This window comes from Leopardus geoffroyi, chromosome A3 (assembly GCF_018350155.1).
Source record: "Leopardus geoffroyi isolate Oge1 chromosome A3, O.geoffroyi_Oge1_pat1.0, whole genome shotgun sequence".
Classification (NCBI taxonomy): domain Eukaryota; kingdom Metazoa; phylum Chordata; class Mammalia; order Carnivora; family Felidae; genus Leopardus; species Leopardus geoffroyi.
The window spans coordinates 73,702,694-73,724,809 of record NC_059336.1 but is presented as its reverse complement, the minus strand read 5'-3'; the positions used below and the strand labels follow the sequence as shown (position 1 = coordinate 73,724,809).

Genomic DNA, 22,116 nt, shown 5'->3' with positions numbered 1-22,116 from the left:
CCTGAGCTCAATAAGATTGTTATTTTTCTTCTGCTTCAGAGGAGAGTGCTTATATTATTGCCTCAATATTTACCATTTATTATAAAAGTTGTAAATCTACCACTTTTCCATAATTATCCTTTTATGACACTTTTAATAAATTAAAGATATTTCCTTGAGACTATTTTAGTAATAGCAGGCACACATATATATGAATGTGGAGATATCATATAAGCAAGCAACTTACAAATAATATATGAAAACTGTAAAATTTTTCTATTAAGGAGTTTCAGAACAATTATAGTGGGGAAAACAGTACAGTGAAGACTGAACTACTGATAGCTAAATTGTTACATAACCGAAAAAGTTCATACCATAAAATTTTGCTAGTATATTTTTGTATGTGTATGCGGTTGAAGATCATATACATTTCTGATAATTTTTGATGAATACTTGAAACATGACTTTTAGTAATCATTGTAGGAATCTGTTTTGTTTAAAAGTTTTAGTTTGGCATTAAACTTTCCACCCCCAAATTCTACACTAATGTTTCTCTCTTCCTACTCTTCAAAAATGACACAAAATAAAAACCAAATAAACTCAAAGTACCTCAGCCATTTTGTAGAAATGAAACCAGTTGGTCTTTGTGGAATGGATATGCCAGGTCCTGAATGTCGTGGTGCTAACCGGATAAGGTAATGTTCCCAGGAAATCTCGTTCTACCCTTCCCTTCTTAAAGAATTAACACATTTTGTTTCTTAGAGCAATTTTAGATTTATAGAAAAATTGATCAGAAAGTACAGGGAGTACCATGCCCACTCTCCAACCATCCCCTATTACTAACATCTTGGTATGGTACAAGTGATGAACCAGTATTGATATATTATTAACTAACCTCCATTACATTAGGGTTCACTCTTTGTGATGGACAGTCAATGGGTTTTGCCAAAAGTATAATGTCATGTGTCCACCATTACAGTATCATACAGAATAATTCTGTTGCCCTAAAAATCTCCTGTGTTCCACCTATTCATTTCTCCTTCCTTCTTCCCTAACCACTGCCTTTCCTTTTTAATACCTAAATTAAGCCTGGAGTAATATTAATTAGTTTGAGCTAAGAATTTACTTAAATAACCCTAATGATTCCCCATGGCAATCAAAATTTCTTAATTATTTAGACTAGCACTGCCCAAAAGAAATACGTGATCATACATATATTTAAGATATTTTAGAAGCTACATTTAAAAAGTAAGAAAAAAAAGTGAAAACAATTTAATATACTTCTTCCAACATATCAACATCAACAGCATCAATTACAAAATGTAACCATACAGAAATTGAGATGTTTTAATTTTTTTTATACTGATACTCAAAATCTACTGTGCATTTTAAACTTATGGCACATCTCATTTCATGTAGTTATACTTCAAGTGTTCATTAGCCACAAGTGGCCAGTGACTAAGATATTGGACAGGGCAGGCCTAGACTGTGAGCAATCTGCAAGCAGGTCATCCTGTCTCCAGGGCCTCCACAGTAGGAATGCAGTGAATATTTCTGTAAGATATACCAGAACCATAAAAGGGACTCTAACCCCTTTGCATGCTGATACTTGTATGTTCTGTGACCACTTTCCTTTAAACTCCCTCTCCCATTTTGGAAAAAGTAGAATGGGGATCATGTTCATTCCAGCATATCAAACAAACCAATACTGGGCTTCCTGACTCCCAGAAGGCCTGAATCATCTGAAATGTTGACTCATGAGCCTAAGGTGACTGAAATGTAATGTGAATCAAATTTGCCTTCCAAGGCATCGTTTTGTTTCCACTTTCTTCTCTCTCTCTCTTTGGGTGACTCATCTTTCTACCATGTGAGTCCAGCAGCAGGCAGATCCCAAAACCGTCCTGGAAGGAGATGAGACGAGTTTGAAATGATTTTAGTCCTCCAGACTGTCCAAGCCCAGCTCTGTTTTGCCTACTTCATCCAGGGCCTGCAGTTTGAATAGAGAACAACCTTAAAGCTGTCAAAAAAATTTCTTTTCTTTTAAGGAGGTTGCAGGTAGTAGTGATGAGTTGGTAGTAGTGATGGTCTGGTAATTTAAGTTTGAAAAAATGTAATCTTTTTATTTCAAAAATTTTTAATTCTTAGTGTATACATAAATCTTTAGGGCCTACTTCATAGTACATTTCTCAACCCTGGGTTTTTCCTTTCCTGGGAGGAAAGTTACCACCCCCAGTCCCCCAGGATAACGCCCTTCCGGGGGTGCGGAGCCAAGAACCTCTCGGACCCTTCAGGACAGACCGGCAGCCCTACCGCACGCTTATGGAGCCCTAGGGCCGCAGGCAGACCTCCAGCTCCAAGACAAGTAGAGACCCCAGCCCAACCCGCAAGTACCCAAGGTGAAGGGTGGGTCTCCCAGCTCCAAGCCCCACCCATCGAAACCACCCCAGCCGGTAGGAGAGAGGAAGTGCAAAAAGCCCCACCCACTTTTCTCTCTTTCTCTTTCCATTGGGCCAGCTGGTTGCCCATCGTCTCTATCCCGTAGCCGATTGGCTCTCTCCCTCCCGCGCCAGACCCTGCCTCTCCCCGCCGGGGAGGGTAAGTCACGCCAAACTGGGCGGAGACTCTGCTGGCCTGTCTCCTTCGCTCGTCTGGGCGGTGGCGGCAACTGGGGACTGGGCGGGTGGCGCATCACGGGCGCGGAGGCAGGAGGAGCAGTCTCATTGTTCCGGGAGCTGTCGCCACTGCAGGTCCCTGGGCTTGTTCGGCCCTGCCCCTCTCAGTCCTCCCCAACCCCCACAACCGCCCGCGGCTCTGAAGAGAAGCGTCCCGTGGAGCCAGCAGCTGCAGCATCATCTCCGACCCGCAAGCCATGGAAGACATGGACCAGTCGCCTCTGGTCTCCTCGTCGTCGGACAGCCCACCCCGGCCTCAGCCCCCGTTCAAGTACCAGTTCGTGAGGGAGCCCGAGGACGAGGAGGAAGACGAGGAGGAAGACGAGGAGGACGAGGACGAGGACTTAGAGGAGCTGGAGGTGCTGGAGAGGAAGCCCGCCGCTGGGCTGTCGGCAGCCCCAGTGCCCACCGCCCCCGCCGCTGGCGCGCCCCTGCTGGACTTCGGCAGTGACTTCGTGCCTCCGGCGCCCCGGGGGCCACTGCCGGCCGCGCCCCCCGCAGCCCCGGAGCGGCCGCCGTCTTGGGACCCGAGCCCTGTGTCGCCCTCGGTGCCCGCGCCATCCCTGCCCTCCGCTGCCGCAGCCTCGCCCTCCAAGCTCCCCGAGGACGATGAGCCTCCGGCCCGGCCTCCTCCTCCTCCCCCGGCCAGCGTGAGCCCCCAGGCCGAGCCCGTGTGGACCCCACCCGCCCCGGCCCCCGCCGCGCCCCCCTCCACCCCGGCCGCGCCCAAGCGCAGGGGCTCCTCAGGCTCAGTGGGTGAGTGCCGTGCCATTACTCCTCGCGCAGTCCCTCGCGCCCTCTGTCTTTTGTGTGCACCCCCAGATGCCTCGGGCGGAGCCCTCCTCTACGGCCCCGAGGGGCTTTGTCCGTGGTCCTTGGGGCGAAGGCGCCCCCGCTGGTGGGAGCCGCCAGGAGCAGGGTGGGGCGGCCGAGGAAACCCAGGCTTGTTCTTTATTGTCTGTCTCGGTATCGGGGAACACGTGCACCCCGTCGGCTCCCGGCTTCTTCCCTATAGTCCCTATCCCTCTGCGTCCCGGAAGTTAGTCATCCACCCCTAATAGGAGCTGGGTTTGTATCGAGGAACTAGGGTTGTGCGTTGGGCTGGCTAGGTTCCCGGGTGAGGATGGAAAGGCCTTGGCGCCCTTAATCTTTTGTCTCCCAGGCTGGGTCATTCCTAGGGAAAAGGCGCAGTTTCGCTGCTAGTCTGTTTGCCAGCGTTGAGCCCTGGACCCCCTCCTCACCTCCCTGGCTTGGGTGGCCCCCTAGCACCTCATCCCCCTCCCTCTCGATTCTTGGCGCTGGTGGGGAGCTGGCCCAGTGGAAAACATCCACACTGACCCAACTGCAGTGACGGGAGAGCGCCTCCAGTGGTGTGGCGCGTGGAGAATTGGGAAGGCCAGAGTTCTGGCAAAGTCCTGGCACCGCCCAGTTTATCCGGGTTGTGATGTGGCGACTCCCTAGCTAAACCGAGCCTGGGAAGTGGGATCTGGGCATTTGTGGCCCTTTGGGAGCAGTTCTGCCAGGGTCTTAGCTGCAGAATGAGACGGATTGCTGTTGCTGTGGTTTAGGCTCTTGATGCATTATAATGAATCCGTAGAGGAAAAAGGCAAAATGGTTGACGTTCTTAAAGAAGAGGAAACCTGTGGATTTTTTGCCGCGAATAGGCCAATTGAATTTGTGGCAGATTTGTCAGGAGCCTTTAATACAATGTTTTGAGACAGATGTTTTCTTGTAGTGGTTAGAAATACTATTTCTTAGAAGTTCTATGTTTTAGGTCGACAGAGACAAATCTGCATAGTTTATAAATAGTTTCCAAATCTTTTCATTCACTTTAGTACCTGATTGTATTTTTTTTTTTTAAAGGAACATTGTTTTATTACCCTTTTCATTTTGGGAAATTGTTTATTTTGGAAGAGAAAAAAATCAAGTTTGTTAGAGATGTTAAATCTTATTAGACAAGTTACTAGTTTATTAACATGTAGCTTGTTACTTTGGGGACAAAGTGTCCCACCAGCAGTAGGATCTTTCTTAATGCATAAAAGGGCAAGAATCAGGTAGTTTAACTGCCTGCTGAGAAATCTTCATAGCTTTATCGGATTTTAGAAATAGTTCGTTTTCTAGAAGAAGAAAATCAATCTGAGATCACAGAAAATACATATATTTTTCAGTTCGTTTCTCCACAGCAGTAAAATAAGCCATTTGTGATGTTTCTGAATAACATTTTGATGACACACCCCAAAGCATTAATCAAAACAATAATCATTACACTAAAGATATTAGAAGATGAGGAGTAACACGATTTTTTTCTTTTCCTGAGTCAAAAACACATTTAAGAGAACTAAAGTGAGGTAGAATAATATAAAGTAGTAAATTTGCAAATGGGCAGTTTAAGGATTAACAGAAGCATACTAATTTGTCATCTTGTATTCCAATATGGAAACAGGAGAAGGGTTCTGATCTTTGAACATTCGGGATTCAGGAGGTGACAGCATTCTCGGAATTTTGACTTTTGGAATACTAAGTTTGGAAGGCAAAGGAGAAAGGATATTGCCTACTCAGGGACTCTTACCTTTATATGGTTCCCTAATTCTGTATTTATGATACCTATTTAGAAACTTCAGTTGCTTTAGTGAACCGCTGAACATCACGATTATAGTCATGGATAGTTAAACCATTTTAGTGAGTCTCAGGTTCTTAACAGTTTATTCATTCATTCAACTGAGACAGGTTCTGTTCTGGGCTATGAGGGTATAGCAATGAACAAGACACATATGCTCCCTATGCAGGGAGTATAGATAATAAGCACATAAATAAGAAACTCAGAATAGTGGTAAGTGTTATGAGGAAAATAAATTGGATGATGGCATGGAAAATTACTGAGGTGTGGTGGGGGGGGGGGAGTGCCTTTTAAGTAGTGTGGCACTGAGAAAGGCCTTTCTGAGGAGGTGAGATTTTAAGCTGCAGATAAACATTTCCAAGCAACCCTCAAGGAGGCAAAAGCCTTGAGGCAGGAATTAGCTTTGGGTGTTTGAAAGTCTAGCAAGACTAATGAAAACAGCTGGAGAGAGTGGTGTAACGTGAGGGTGGGGAGGTGGGCTACACTTAGCTCATTTGGGGTCTCTAATAGGCCATTGTAAAAAGTTTTTTTTTTTTTTTAATTATTTTAGAAATATACTCTTTAATAATTATATTGTGATTTGAAACAAAAATACAGTTTGAAGATTTAGAGGAACCAAGAGGACTGACAAGGTGAGAGATGTGCAGAGCATGGTTCAAAACAGACCAGCCCTATGGGAAGAGGGTTATATTTACTGAGTTAGGCAGACTCCTGACACTTGTGCATTTAACATTGTTTACATTATTTTTGAATAATTTTGAATTTTGTTGTTTACTGTTCTTGGAACATCCCCATTGTACAGTAATGAAATGAGATGGAAGCCTCTCACTTGACCATTTTCCATGGAGAAACATATGGCTTCAAGTTGAAAAGGTGCTTGGTTAATGGGCTTTGAAGGTACTCCAGGGAAATGCTGCATAAAAATTGCATTGAGAGAAATGTAAACATCATTAACAATGACATTGCACTGGCCTTTGGGCATGTTCTAAACCAGTGTTAATTAAGATTGAAAACTCGCGGTAGATCTGGATTCTGAGGGGTATTGAATACTAAATTAAGGTATTGGGGTTTTATTATCCTGTTTTTATCCATGCTCTGCCATCCACAGTTGCTCTTGGTTTTGGTAATTTATATTATGAAACAAAAAATGTTTTTGTTATTGTTTCCAAAATGTAAAAGTTCTTTCATTATTTTTCTCTTTTGTCCTGAATTACTGCTTTACGCATTGTGAGGCCATTGGAGATTATTGAACTGAGGCATGCCATTGTTAAAGCAGTGTTAGAAAAGTGAATTAACGACAGTACTCAAGTTAGGTTGGAAAGAAAAACAGAACTATTTAGAATGCTTTTGCAGGTGTTTTGAAAGAGGTGAGTAGAGCCTGAACTAGTTTACTACTACCTTCAGTCAGTGAAAATGGGATAGAAGGGAAGAATATAAGAAACTCTAAGAAGTAGGATTTTTTTGGCTGCAAATCTCAATTTTTATAGTTAGGTTAAAAAAAGGTTTTATGAAAGAAGAATTGATAGAGCTTGGAGGCAGGGGATGTAAATACAAAGAAAGTGTTGGGGCTTACTAAATCAATTTCAGAGACTGTCCAAATTTGTTAATTGCAGTGGACATTTATATAGAATTGAATATTGCTCGTAAGTATAGTTTATGGCTTGGGACTAAAAATTACTAGTCTTTTATGAAGTCATTTATTATATGATCATGTGTATTGGCATAGGAGCACATAGTAGAAATGCTAAAAGATTTTGAGTGATGTATAGTTTAAATCTTAAGTACTAGTTCTTAATACAAAGGCTAATTGAACAGTGATACGCATTTCTAGGAAGCAGGTGCCTCTAAAGAAGGAACTCTCATGCCCTATCCATTCCCCATCCTACTTTGAAATTGGAATCAAGGTAAAGAACTGATGAATTTACAGATTCGGAGTAGTTACTCTTGTTAAGCCATTTCTAATTTTGGACTAGGAATAAAAGTTGGTTACGGTGGTATGCTCCTTATGGATAAGTTAAGTTACATTTTAGGTTGGCTCATAGGAAGCTCCACGTCACATGTCAAATCGTTTTTAGTAACTGGCAGACTCCCTCAAACCATTTTAAAATGAAATGATGAATATATTTTGTACTTTTGATAAATAACCTCAGTATGAGTAGTAGTATTTAAAAACATGCTATTTTAGCACTATATCCCTCTAAACTTAGAAGATTTGCTATCTTATATGAAATATTTCTAAAAAGGAGCAAGTATATTATCTATTGTCTAATAATTGGCTCTGTTTTATATGTAGTTATTTCATAATCTCCCTAAAAGCAGTTTATTTGAAACACTGCTGATACAAGGCCCCAAATTAAATGGCACATTTTAAAGGTACTCTGCTAGCCCAGGAAAAGGTACCAAGTGGATGATATTTCTTGATCCTTTACTGAAACTTCTAATTAAGTAGAAGTCAGTGTTGTAGACACATCACTCTTATACTATATTCTTTGATACTTTTTGTTCCTTTTCTAAATATAGACCCTAGAAGGTCCCTCTGGGTGTGGCAGCACCAGTAATGAGAACTGTAAGGGCAGACCGTAATTCATCAGTGTTTATATGGGTAAATGTGACTTTTGTGGTTAGCTAGTATAGGACATAGGCATGCAAAATGGTGGGACGCAGCTTTACTGATGCTGAGGTCTTCTCACACTGATGGCTTCATCATTCTTTTAAATTCTAAAGGAGGAGTTAATAATTTTACATTTAAGTGGTTGGTTTTTTGTTTTTTGGAATGGTGATTACTATTATTTTTTTAGAAGTAGATCTAAAGTTTATTTATTTATTTTGAGAGAGAGAAGAGTGCACCCTGGTGCATGTGAGCCGAGGAGAGGCAGAGCGAGAGGGAGAGAGAATCCTAAGAAGGCTCTGTGCTGTCAGTGCAGAGTCCTGTGTGGGGCTCAGTCTTACCAACTGTGAGATCATGACCTGAGCTGAATGAAGAGAGAGGGACAGAGAATCCCAAGAAGGCTCTGTGCTGTTAGTGCAGAGTCCTGTGTGGGGCTCAGTCTTACTAACTGTGAGATGATGACCTGAGCTGAATCAAGAGTCCAAGGCTTAACTGAGTCACCCAGACACCTCTAAATGGTGATTATTTTTAAGTATTCTAATAACATTCTATATATGTATCATACTGTATATGGTAATAGTATGTTTACTTATTTCTATTCTTTGCCAGACTATATGCTCCTTGAGGAAAGGGGCTATATAACTTTTTTAAAATATTTTTTTTTAATGTTTGTTTAGTTTTGAGAGAGAGATTGAGAGAGAGTGAGCACGGGAGGAGCATAGGGAAAAGGAGACAGAGGATTCCAAGCAGGCTCTGTGCTGACTGCAGAGAGCCAGATATGGGGCTTGAACTCAGGAACTGTGAGATCATGACTTCAGCCAAAGTCGGACGCTTAACTGACTGAGCCACCCAGGTGCCCCTGAACATTTTTCTCTTGAGGAAAAAGACTATGTGACATATCTTTACTGTTGATCACAGTGCATTAGATGTGGTATTGGCACTCAGAGATTTGTTGAATGGATCTGATATTATGGATGTAAACTGATATTATGGATGTATAGTCCTAGAAGTACAATATATTCTCAATAAAAATCATATGAATGAAAGCATTTATTTACATATACAAGGTATATGGATGTTCCATATTTTATTCAGTCAGTCTCTTATGGATAGTTAATTAGGTTGTTTCTCAACTTTGTTACAGATAATGTTGCTATGCACTTATATATATTTCTTTGGGAATACATGCTGTTATATATATGTTGTGGGATAAATTCATGCAAGTAGAATTACTGGTTCAAAGGGTATGTGCATTTAAAATGTTGATAAGTAATGCTGAATTGTATTGCAAAGTTACTGCAACCTCTATTCCCACCAATAATGTGTTTAAAGTACCTTTTTCCTTATGCCTTTATAAACACAGTGTATTGGTAATCTAGTGAATGGTTTAGCAAATTTTCTTTTTTTTAATTTACATTTCAGAGTATTTTTTGGCATAGGTGCCAGTAACTTTTTTCTGATCACAGCTTTTGCTTATTCTTTGGGGTTTTTGTTCTTACAGATGTAGGAACACTTGATATATTGTAAGGAAATTAGCATTTTGTTGTGTCCTGAAAACTTTTTTTCATGATTTGTTGTTTGTATTTTGACCTTCAGTATATTTTTTGCAGAAATTTTAAGTAATCACATTTAAGTATCATTTTCTTTTATGCCTTTGAATCATACGAGTCATTGAGTTTAATGTAATTCTTAGAAAGGCCTTCTCTAAGATTGTAAAAATTTCTCCCATGTTTTTTCTTAGTACTTCCATGATTTTTATGATTTCATTTTAATATTTGATCCTTTCATTATCTGTAGCTTATTTTGTTGTAGAAAGTGAAGTAGTGATATAATTTTATTTTTCAATATGATATCTCATTTGTCCCAACACCATTTGTTGAATCATCCATCTTTACTATTTAGATATGCCACTTTTGTCATATACTTGTATTATCGGTGAAATATTTCCTCTTTTCCATTTCTTTGTCTTTTCGTGTATAGGTATCAGACTGTTTTAATTGCTATAACTTTCCAATGAAATGATAGCTGATAGGGCTTTTCCAGAATTATTTTTTCTGGCTATCTGCTTTTTACCTGATCTTTAAAATTTGTTTATTTAATTCCCTCTCTCTCTGTTGAAATTACAGTGGGGCTACATTACATTTAATCATTAATTTAGGGGAAAATTGATATTTTTTTGGACCAGTATTATGTATTTTTCTACAAACACAGTTTTTATTAACCTGTATTTTTTTTAACCTGTATTTTTAAAAATTAGTTTGTAATTATGTGAAATACAGGCTTTAAAAAGTAATTATTAAATACTCTAGCCTGCTTAGTATAAGACACTTGATATACTGGGTTATATAGATATTTGGACCCCTCTTTTTAGTTAATTATAGATAGACAGGTAAAGAAAGAAATCTTGCTTTTTTATTTCTAAAAAAAACAACAAAAACAAAAAAACCCTTGTTTTGAGAAGGGGAGAAACATTTTCTATACTCTCGTAGTATAGAGCTATGGCTACTAAATATTGGACTATTGTTTTAGCAGTCTCTAAATTCTTAAATTTAGAGAGGGCCTTAAGTGGTCCTCTAGTTTTAAGGAAAAACATGATTTCTTTAATAGTTTGTTCTTCCCATTGATGGAATTGTTACCATAGGTGAAGAAGGCTTATAAAGTTTTGTTATTCAAACAAATTTAGCGGTTGTTTGGTTATGTTAGTATTCCCTTGAAGTTCAACGTTAGTTAAAAAATTAGCCTACTCCTTTTCCTTTTCTTTTTTTTTTTTTTTTTTTTTTAGCAATGCTTAGGGCTAAATATGGGGACAAAAAGATGAGTAGAGGTTGTACTTAAGAGAGGCATAGGTAGCAGATTAAGGGAAAAACACAAGTTCCTAGTTGTAAAGAATTTTCTGTCTTAAAACTGGAGGAGCCTTGTGATTGTACTGTAGGGATAGTCATAAACTTACCTACTTGTCAACAGCTTTTGTGAAAAGAGAAAAAACCTTAATTGAGTTCTAGGTCAGTCTGCATATTTTTTCTTCAGTTTTACAGATTGACTTGTAAACTTGAGTAGTTGGAAGGTGCCATTATTAAATTTACTTATATTAGTGTTTTGACAGTGCTAGGTAAAGCAACCTAAAGCATTAAAAACATTTTTTTAAGTTACTGGTGTCTTTGATCTCAGAAAAGAAGGGAATTTCCTTTTGAAAAATTTTCTTTTTCTTTGTTCTAAGAAAGTTGTTAAACATGCTTAAACCATGCCTTTAAAACTTCTCGGTCCCGCGGCACCTGGGTGGCTCAGTCGGTTGAGCCTCTGGCTTCGGCTCAGGTCATGATCTCACAGTTTGTGAGTTTGAGCCCCGCGTTGGGCTCTGTGCTGACAACGCGGAGCCTGGAGCCTGCTTCGGAGTCTGTCTCCCTCACTCTCTGCCCCTCCCCAACTCATGCTCTGCCTCTTTCTCTCTAAGGAATAAGTAAACATTAAAATAAAAAAAATTAAACTTCTCAGTCTCAACTAATCATCATTTTTAAATTATAGAAAGGTTTACTATTCTATCAAGTTCTGATATTCTGGTATTTTAATTTTTATACAAAACAATTTGATGAAAACTTAGGTACTTTTGCTTATATAAGGTGAATTATGAAAATCAGAACTTAGGACATCATATATTTCATTATGTAATGTTTTATAGGCCGTTCTACACTACATAATACAGATATGCTATAAGGATTTGGGCTTTAAGATATCACTTTGAACAAGGACTGAAAAACTACCTTTTACCAACATACTTTCTCATTTACTCATTCTTATCCCACCAAGCTTTCTTTTGACCTTACTAAAATTTTGTTAGTGAAACATGCTCAGCATGAGCTATAGTTAGCATTGATAGAATCAAATATACATATTTTAATTGCTATAAGAGTTGTGGATAAAACTGGTTAAAATTGCTTCAGTATGTAGAATTTTAGTGTGCTTACATTGCCATATCTCTTTTTTGAAGGGATTTTAAAAATTATACTTCTCGTATGGAAAATTCCAAACATAGAGACAGAATAATGAAAGAAACTTGATTAGCTGTCACTGAGCCCCAGTAGCCATCGACCCATGGTCAATCCTACCAATCCCACACCCTCATAAATATTTCATTATGTATTTTGCAAACTGTAACTACTTTGCGAAACATAACCACAACACTAAATAATCAAATGTTTCCTGAACATATTTAACAAAAATTAATGTCCTCAAATATCCAGCTAGTGTTTATATGTCATAAATGGTCTTTTTGTTTGTTTGTTTGTTTGTTTGTTTTTATCACGGTGTTTTAAGAAATCAGAATCCAAGGGCACCTGGGTGGCTCAGCTGCTTAAGCCTCTGACTCTTGATTTCAGCTCAGGTCATGCATAATCTCTCATGGGTTCATGGTTTCATGGGTTCAAACTTAACATTGGGCTCTTCACTGGCAGCAGGGAGCCTGCTTGGGATACTCTTTCTCTGCCTTGCTTGTGCTTGCTTGCTCTCTCTGTCCCTCAAAATAAATAAATAAACTTAAAAAAAATCAGAATCTGAAGAAGGTCTACATATTAAAATGGTTTGATTTCAGGCGCCCAGGTGGCTCAGTCGATTAAGCTTCTGACTTTGGCTCAGGTCATGATTTCATGGCTCATGAGTTCAAGCCCCATGTGCTGACAGCTCAGAGCCTGGAGTCTCCTTCAGATTCTGTGTGTCTCTCTCTCTGCCCCTCCCCTGCTTATGCATGCATGCGCGCTTTCTCTCTCTCTCTCTCTCAAAAATAAACATTAAAAAAATAATAAAATGGATTGATTTATTTTATAAGTCTTATTGACTGTCCCTTGTTTGTGTGCACTGTCTCTCCAAAATTTATTTGTTGAAGAATGCACATTACTTTTTTTCATTTTAATGTTATTTTATTTTTTTATTTTTAAATGCTTATTTATTTATTTTGAGAGAGAACATGCATGTGTAAGCGGGAGAGGGGCAGAGGAAGGAGAGAGAATCTGAAGTAGGCTCCACAGTGTCAGCACAGAGCCTGACACATGGTTTGGTCCCACAAACCAGAAGATCATGACCTGAGCAGAAATCAAGAGTCAGGGGCCTAGCTAACTGAGCCACCCAGGCACCCCTTTGTGTTTTTTATTAAGATATAATTTACATGCAATAAAATGCATAGATCTTAAGTTTTAACAGTTTTGTGTTCTGACAAGTGCGTCCACTCATTGACTCACTGCTGTCAAGATGTAGAACATTTATATCATCCCCAAAAGATCCCTTGGGCCCTTAGTAGTCAGTTCAGTTGAATTCTTGTTCTGTCCTTCTTCCAACTCCCCAATCCCAACAACACTGTTCTGATTTCTTTCACCACAGATTAATTTTGCCTGTTTGTTCCTATTCACATGATGCTATGTAACAGGCAAAATGCATCATGTGAATGGAATCATACAGCATGTACTCTCCTATGATTACTTGCATTAAGTATGTGTTTAAGATTTACCATTGATGTTGCAGGTCTCAGTAATTTCCTTTTTACCACTAAGTAGTATTCCATGATAAGAGTATACCACAGTTTAATTTTTCATTCACTTGTTGATGGACATATGGATTATTTATAGCTTCTGGCTATTATGAACAAAAGAATGCCATGAACATTCTTATACAGGCCTTTCTGTGAACATATGTTTTCATTTCTCTTGGGTAAATAGAGTAGAATTGAGTAACCAACTGAGTAACCAGCTAAGTTATGGGCTAAGTATATATTTATAAGAAATTGCCAAACAGTTCTCCAAAGTGGTTCCACTTCCATCAGCAATATATGAGAGTTCTGGTGGCTTCACATTCTCAACAACATTTGATATCAGTCTTTTTAACTTTAGCCATTTTAATGGGTATGTAATGATTTCTCATTGTGGTGGTAATTTAGATCTCCCAAATCACTAATGAATGAGAGGACTTTTACATGTCTGTTGGCTACCTGTATATTTTCTTTTGTGATGTGTCTTTTGCTTGCTGTTACATAGCGTTGTAATGTCTTTTTCTGATTTATTGTAGGGAGTTCTTTATATACTCTGGATAAGTCTTTTGTCAGATGTATGCATTGTGAATATATTCTCCTAATCTGTAGCTTGCTTGTTAATTTTATTTATGGTTTCCTGTTATTTTTATTGATAGTTTCTTTTGATGAGTGTAATTTTCTAATTTTGAAGAAGTCTTTTAATTTATCAGTTTTTTTCTTTTATGGTTAGTGCTTTTTTTTTTTTTTTTGGCAGATTACAGATACATTTTTTTTTCCCCTTCCAAGATTTTACTTAAATTCAAGTTAGTTAACATATAGAATACTATTAGTTTCAGGAGTAAAATTTAGTGATTCATCACTTACGTATAACACCCAATGCTCATACCAACAAGTGCCTTCCTTAATGCCCATCACCCATTTAGCCCATCCCTCCCACGCAACACTCCTCCAACAACCCTCAGTTTGTTCTCTATATTTAAGAGTCTCTTATGTTTTGCCTGCCTCCCTCTCTGTTTTTATCTGGTTAGTGCTTTCTGTGTGCTGTCCAAAACATCTTTGCCTACTTCAAGGTTGTGAATATTCTGTTTTTTTTCTAGAAGCTTTCTTTTCGCTTTTATGTTTATTAAAAATTTTTTTTTTATTTTTTTAAGTTTATTTGGGGAGAGAGAGAGCGCGCGCGCACAAGCACAAGCAGGGGAGGGGCAGAGAGAAGGAGAGACAAAATCCCAAGCAGGCTTCGAGCCATCAGTGTAGAACCGATGAACTGTAAGATCATGACCTGAGGGGAAGTCAGACGCTTAACCAGCTGAGCTACCCAAGTGCCCCAAATAGCTTTTATGTTTAAATCTAATACACATTTTGAATTAATGTTTGTCCGTGGAAGTGTTACAGATCCACATTCATTTTTCCATAAAGATACCCAGTTACCCCGGCAGATTATCTTTTGGAAAGAATTTATCTTTTCTCATTGCTTTGGCACCTTTGTTGAAAATCAGTGACCAGACATACATCTGTTTTGTTCTGTTGATTTATTTTTTCCTGTCCTTTTGCCAGTATTAGACTGTTTTGATTGGTATAGTTTTACAAGCTTTAAGTAGTCTTAGAATCAAGTAGTGTGCCTACTCCAAGTGTTACTTTTTATTTTCAAAATAGTTTTGCCCTTTCTGTGTCTATTGTATGTGCATATACATTTTAGAATCAGCTTGATCATGTCTACAAAATGTCTGCTTGGAATTTGATTGGTATTGCGTTGAGTCTAAAGAGCAATATGGGGAAAGTTGACATTTGAGGGTTTGAAGCATTATAACAAGCTAACAGGATAGTCTGCCGTAGTTTCTTGAATGCTGGCAGAAGACACAGATACCTGGGTCAGAGATAGAAGACTTTATTACTCAGCAATGTAAATAGCTGGAATATCAGCATTTTCTTGTGCACGTTCCCTACTCCCCATTTCCTATAGAGCAACACTGGAGAGTGCCAAGTGACACTTGTTCTTGCCATGGGCTGAATAAGGAAAGGAACTTAGGGAAACTGAATTGTACGGTGTAATAAGTATGCCTGGTGCTCAAAAGGAAGACATATATCTCTGTCTCCAGGATTGTTCTGTATTTCAACATCTTTGAAAAGATAGGAGCAAAGGTGTTCAGTACCCAATCCTTCTGCTTATAAAATGTGCAAAAACACAGGAAGCATAGAGTACTCTTTCCTAACACTTAACATTAAATCTTTCAATCCATGGACATGATGTCTCTTTCTCTCCGTTAAGATCTTTATAATTTCTCAGCAGTGTTTTGTAATTTTGTTTAGAGGTTTTATACGAATAATTTTTGTAAATTAATTTTCTTGTAATATCCTTGTTTAGTTTTGGTATTAATGCATAATTATAGAAGATGTTTTGGGAAGTGTTTGCTCTTTATACATTGAAAGAATTTGTATAAACATCTTTAGATATTTACAGAGTTTAGCAGTGAAGCCATTTGGGCTTAGAGTTTTCTTTATGGAGAAGGTTTTAAATTGTAAATATACTCTATTTAAGTGATATAGGGATATTCAGATTTTCTATTTCTGCTTGTGTCACTTTTGGAAGTGTACGCCCTTCAAGGAATTTGTTCTTTCCTCTTGATGAGTGGACATCAAGGAATTTGTCCACCCATTTAAGTTGTCTTATTTGTTGGCATAAACTTGTTCATAATCGTTTATGGTTTTATGATCGTTAGTGATAATTCTTTTATTTTTAGTACTTGCTTTTCTTTTCTTTTTCTTGATCATTTTAGGGGTTGTCAATTATCTTCATCTTTTCAAGGAACCAGCTTTTAGTTTCACCGATTTTTCTCTATTTGGTTGTTTTCTGTATCACAGGATTCTGCTCTTATTTTTATTATTTATTTTCTTCTACTTATTTGGGTTTAACTTGGTTTTCTTTCTCTAGTTTCTTAAGGTGGAAACTTTAAAGTTTGAATATAACTCTTTTTTCTCAAAGTGTTTAGAGCTGTGAATTTCTGAGCATTACTTTAGCTATATCCCACAAATTTCCATTATCATTCAATTTAAAATTAAATCTTTAATTTCTTCTGTGTTATTTAGAATTGTGTTGTTTACTTTTCATACATTTGGGGATTTTCCAGATATTTTTGTCTTATTGTAATTTCAGTTTAATTCATGTGGTCAGAGAACATATACTTCATGATTTCAGTCCTTTGAAATTTACTGAGACTTGTTTTATAGACCCAGAAATGGTTAAATTGGTGAATGTACCATGTGTACTTGAGAAGGGTGTGAATTCTGTTGTTGGTTATAGTGCTCTATAAAAGTCAGTTAGGTTTAGTTCGTTGATAGTATTGTCTAAATCATCTGTATTCTTGGATTGGTGTGTGTATGTGCATGTGTGACTAGTCTGTCAGGTGAGACTTGAATGTTAAAATTTTAAAATAAAATTTGTAGATTTGTCTCTGTCTTTCTTTAGTTTTTGCTTCATATATTTCCCATACACTTTAGTGTTGGTGTATCTATTTAGTGTCTGTTTACTTGTTTATCATTAACTGATGCCCCTCTTTATCTCTGGTAATCTCAAGGTAATACTCTGTCTTAGAATCTGCTTTGCTCAACATTAACATTAGGCACTTCAGATTTTGTAGGGTATATGTTTGGATGATATATATATCCTTTTACATTCTTTTACTTTTAATTACCTATGTTTTTATATTTAAAGTGTGTCCTGTAAAGGGCCAAAGTATGGTTTTTATCTAGTCTAAAAACCTCTGCCTCCTAATTGGATCCATTTACATTCAGTGTGATTATTCATATGGCTCATTTAAATCTTCATTTTCTTGGGGTGCTTCAGTGACTCAGTTGGTTGAGCCACCTGGTTGAGCCCAGGCCATGATCTAGGAGTTTGTGAGTTCCAGCCCTGCATCAAGCTCTATGCTAACAGCTTAGAGCCTGGAGCCTGCTTGGCATTCTGTGTCTCCCTCTCTCTCTGCCCCTCCCCTGCTTGCGCTCTGTCTCTATCAAAAAATAAATAAACATTTAAAAATTTAAAAAAATGTTCATTTTCTCTTTGTCTCTTCTACTTTTGTTCTTTTATACTTTTCTATATTCCTTCCATTCTTTGTCCTTTTATTGTCCTATATTTTGCTTCCACATATATTGCATACAGTAATTAGAGCTTCAGAAATCAATTATTCTTTAAAGAAATTAAGAAATGAGAATAACAATATATTTATCATTTTATGATATTCATCATTTCTTTGAAGAAATTATGGAACGAGAATATTTTGTGTTTACTCAGGTATTTACCAATTTTGTTTTTCTTCATTTGTTCCTGAAGATCCAGGTTACTATCTAGTATCATTTTTCTTCAGTGTGAAGAACTGCATTGATTGTAGTACAGGTCTCTTGGTGATAATTTCTTTCAGTTTTTGTTTTCATCTTTTGTTTATCTGATAATACTTTTATTCATCTGTAATTTTGAAGGATATTTTTGATGAATACAGTCAGTCTTATTGTTCATGGTAGTTCTGTTCTCTAAAGTCAAAGAAAACACTTAATTAGCAAATACTGAATCATTGCCTCAAGGGAAAATACAGGGTTAGATTCCTGTGAACCTCTAGTCATAGTATTGTTACCTGATGAATATATCTTTGTTTCATGTGTGTTTCTATTTAAAGACATGTTACTTAATATATAGTGTTGATTTATCAACATTAAACTCAAGGCCAACAGAACTATAACTTATGCCTGAATGAAGCTCATCTAACACACGTGTTTTCTCTGTAAGGTACATCATGGCCTACTTGTGGTTAAGAATACTAGCTAGCACTTAAGCACTATTCTTAGTGGCCATTTTAAACAAATCACAAAAATTTAGTGTATGACACTAAATAAACTGCAGAAAGCACACGTATTTGTAGTATGAGAGCTGAAACAGGAAGGCATACGGTTGCCTTGTTTGACGTTACCTGGGAACGTGTTTTAGATGACTGGAATGTTGTGCTGCTCTGCACATGACCACTGCTAAGTATTGATATGGGGAATATCAATTTAGTACACAATCTGACAAATAGCAGTCAGTGAATAATGATTGTATGTAATTCAAGGTTGGTAGATGTGTCATCATATAAAGATATTATCTTCCGTATTCCATTGTTTCCAGTGGCAGCTGAGGTCATTCTTATTGCTGTTTCTCTGCCTATTTCCTTTGTTTTTAAGATTTTCTATATCTTTAGTTTTCAACAGTTTGATCTCTACAATGTATTTCTTTCTGGTTTATTCTACCCAGGGTTCACTGAGCCTTTTGGATCTGTGGATTTGGTATTTTCCATCACAGTTGTCAAATTTTAGGCCATTTATATCTTTCCCTTTGTTCCTCCCTCCCTCCCTTCCTCTGCTTCAGTCACTTTTGCCTTCTTTAGGGACTCCAATTACATATACTTTAACTGCTTGATTGTCTTGAAGGTCACTGAGACTCTTCCTTTCTTTTTTTTCCATGCTGTGCTTCAGTTGGGATAGTTCTGTTGATCTTTCTTTAAGCTTATTGATCTTTTCTTCTCCACTGCCCAGTCTGCTTTAAGTCCATCTAGTGGGTTTTTCTTTCACTTAATATAATTTTCAATCCTAGGATTTTCATTTGGTTCTCTCTTCTATATTTCTCTTCCAGGAGTCTCTCTCCATTCACTTGTTATGTCCATCTTTTACTGTATCTACGTAGGAATATTTTAATAGTTATTGTAATTTTCATTTTAGTGCTTATGAATACAATGTTTACATTATTTCTTTGTTTATATTGGCTGTTTCTCTTACTTATGCTCATATTTTCTTTTCATGTCCAATAATATTTTATTCTACACTGGTTGCCATGGATTTGGTGTTAGTGTTGTTCTGGAAGTCAGTTTGCTGGCAAATCATCTTGACCTTTTCAAACTTTGATTTTAAAGTTAGGGTTTAGAGCAGGGCTTGGCTTTTTTTTTTTTTTTTTTTTTTTTTTTTTTTTTTTTTTAAGGGTAAAGCAGTAAATATTTTAAGCTTGTGCATCATGTAGGTTCTTTCCTAAATACTTAAGTTTGCCCTTGTAATGCCAAAGTAGCCATAGAGGATACATCACACAAATGGACATGGCTGTCTTCCAATATAACTTTGGCCCACGAGCCATATTTTGCTAACTCATGGTCTAAGTCTAGACCAAGTAACCTTTAGTTTAGGGTTAAAGTAATCCTCCTCTTAAGATGTGCCTTTCCTTGGGTCACATTTTTATACTTGGGGTGTTCAGCAAGATCTCTCCACTCTGGCTTATCAAAAACTTTCGATCATGTCTTCCAGTACAGAGTCTGACCTCCAGAATATACGTTTAGTTCACAACTCTTTCATAGATTCTCTGCTTGGCCTTGGTAGGTCTTGTGCTGTATATGTGTTGCATAGTTCAACCAGAGATTTAAAAGGAATCTCTATCCAGATTTCTGGAGCTCCTTTTCTGTGAAGTTTTCCTTTGTATGTTACCTTGCCCCACAAATTCCAGACAGCTTAGCTGTTAACTCAACTTGGCCAGAGTGTTAGTATTCTTGGGCTCCTTTTCCATGTGCTGTAGACAGAGTGCCTTCAAGTAGAAAGCCAGGGCATCATCTGGCATGCTTTCCTCTTAGGAATTATACCCTTCATGTTCATGTACTTCATGTTATCCAGTGTCTCATGACAGTTGCTTCATATATTTTGCCCAGTTTTATAGTTGTTTATATGAGACAAGTTAGTCTGATATATTTATTCTCCTAGCAAAAGTTTTTTTCTGTGACTTTAAAATGAAGTTTATTTCCTGTGCTTTATAAATTACTTATGATTTTTATTGACTGACCAGTTATACTTTTGGCTGAAAAACTGGTTTTGAAATGAACATGTCAAAGAAAATATTTAGTATAAGAGTATGTGAACATTGGTGAGATCGTGATAGCGTATTTTGAATTGACCAGTAATAAATTCAAAACTGACATACCACTTTTACTTTTTAATATTCAAAAAAAAGTTTTTAAATTAAAAATTTTTTATTTTAGAGAGAGAGTGTGAGTGGCAGAGAGGGGCAGAGGGAGAGAGAATCTTAAGTAGGCCCCATACTCAGCACAGAGCCATTGGGCTCTATCCCATGACCCTGGGATCATGACTTGAGCTGAAAATCAAGAGTTGGACGCTCAACCAACTGAACCACCCAGGCACCCACCTTTTACTTTTTAAAAAAGTGACTTAAAAAATAAATCTTTTTCGTGAACTTTAATTTTGAAACTGATCCTTGTGTGATGGAAATAATTAGTATTCAAAGCATATAGCCCTGAAGCTTTAGTCTAAATTTACACTCTAGATTTAAGCTTGGGTAAGGAAATGAATCTAGCATCAGGGCTAACAAAGAGGAATAGCTCATTTGGAAAAAGTTTTATGAATGGTATTCATCTTTCATACTGTCGTAAGTATAGTGATTCTGTTCTTTTTACTGAGGGTAATAAGGAAATAAATGTATATCTGTAGTCACAGTTTAATTAAATTTTCTAGCTTTGTCATTAACTAGCTATGTGACTGAATAAGTTACTTAATTCTCTGAGCTTAGATAACTGGAAATGTTATAGAAAATGAGCAGAAATAAGGATAAGTTTTAAAAAGAAAGTAAAGCTGAATATGGTAAATTTGTGTTTTAGTGGATGTCAGCATTCAAATATGCAGGAGGTGGAGGCGTGGGTTTGGTTGGGAAGAATTATTTATGTTTGATTAACATAGATGGCATGTGAGAAATTGTTGAAATAAGTTTAGACAGTTAAGTGAGGACCGTAAGATACAGGACCTTATCTGAGAGTTTCAGGTATAATTCAGCAGATAACTGGGAGCTTTTAAATGTTTTGAGCAAGAGAATAAATAGAACTGTCCTGTTAGAAATATTAATTTGATGGCAGTAGAGTAGAGAGACTTAATAGAAAAGTTCTGGCTTCCATTTTGTGTATTATTTAGTGAACACTTGTTTTTGTTCATTTAAATATGCCACTGTGTTTTTACTTAGTGTATGTATAATTAAGTCCTTAGTGTTACTTTTTCTGTTTCTTCAAAATAGCACAAATGAGGTTGATGAATAAAGTTTCAATTTCATCCAACAGTTAAGAATTTGACATAGTCATAGACAAAGATCATAGAAAGAGGGTGACTTGTTTACCATTTTTGTAAGACCAGTAATATAAGTATGTACATAACATGTCTCAGTAATTCAGAATATTATACTTTTAATACAGTGTCCCATATTATAAAGTAGTTTATTCACTTGTGAAAGTTAGGGTCTTTTATAGAAAAAGGAAGACTAACCTAAAATTAGTAATTTTTTTCAAAAGAAGAAAGTAATTAGTAGGCATTTTAGTCTTAAAAATTTGGTAGCTTATGATATGTAAGTGTTGTCAATCAAAATTTTTCTTTAACATCCTTAATTTAGTTTATAAAAATTTTTAAACTTAAGTCCAGGAAGAAAGTACTGCAGGGTAGTTAAAGAAAAGAGCATGGACCTGTATACTCTGGATTCAGGTCTCAGATCCATCATTTTTCAGTTTTGTAACTCTGGGGAAGTTATCTAAACTCTTAGGCCTGTTTCCTCATCTCTGAAATGAGGATAACAGTAGTACCTACTTCATAGGGTGGTTTTGAGTATTGAAAGAGCATCTGAAAAAAATGCCTGGCCGGCATTACTATCTCTCTAAATGTTACTGTATTGTGAAGT

General features: G+C 37.4%; 1 protein-coding gene across 4 annotated transcripts in view; it reads left to right on the top strand.

Annotated features, from left to right (window-relative positions):
* Positions 1-2,588: 2,588 nt before the first annotated feature.
* RTN4 (reticulon 4) overlaps positions 2,589-22,116 on the top strand; it is a 74,582-nt gene continuing 55,054 nt past the window's right edge. The window contains exon 1 of one of the 4 annotated variants that reach the window (XM_045446072.1): positions 2,589-3,407. In XM_045446072.1, the coding sequence (XP_045302028.1) occupies positions 2,849-3,407 (559 nt within the window). In that variant the 5' untranslated portion in view covers positions 2,589-2,848. The remainder of the gene's footprint in view (positions 3,408-22,116) is intronic. The other 3 variants (XM_045446070.1, XM_045446069.1, XM_045446071.1) reach the window with 3 other exon arrangements.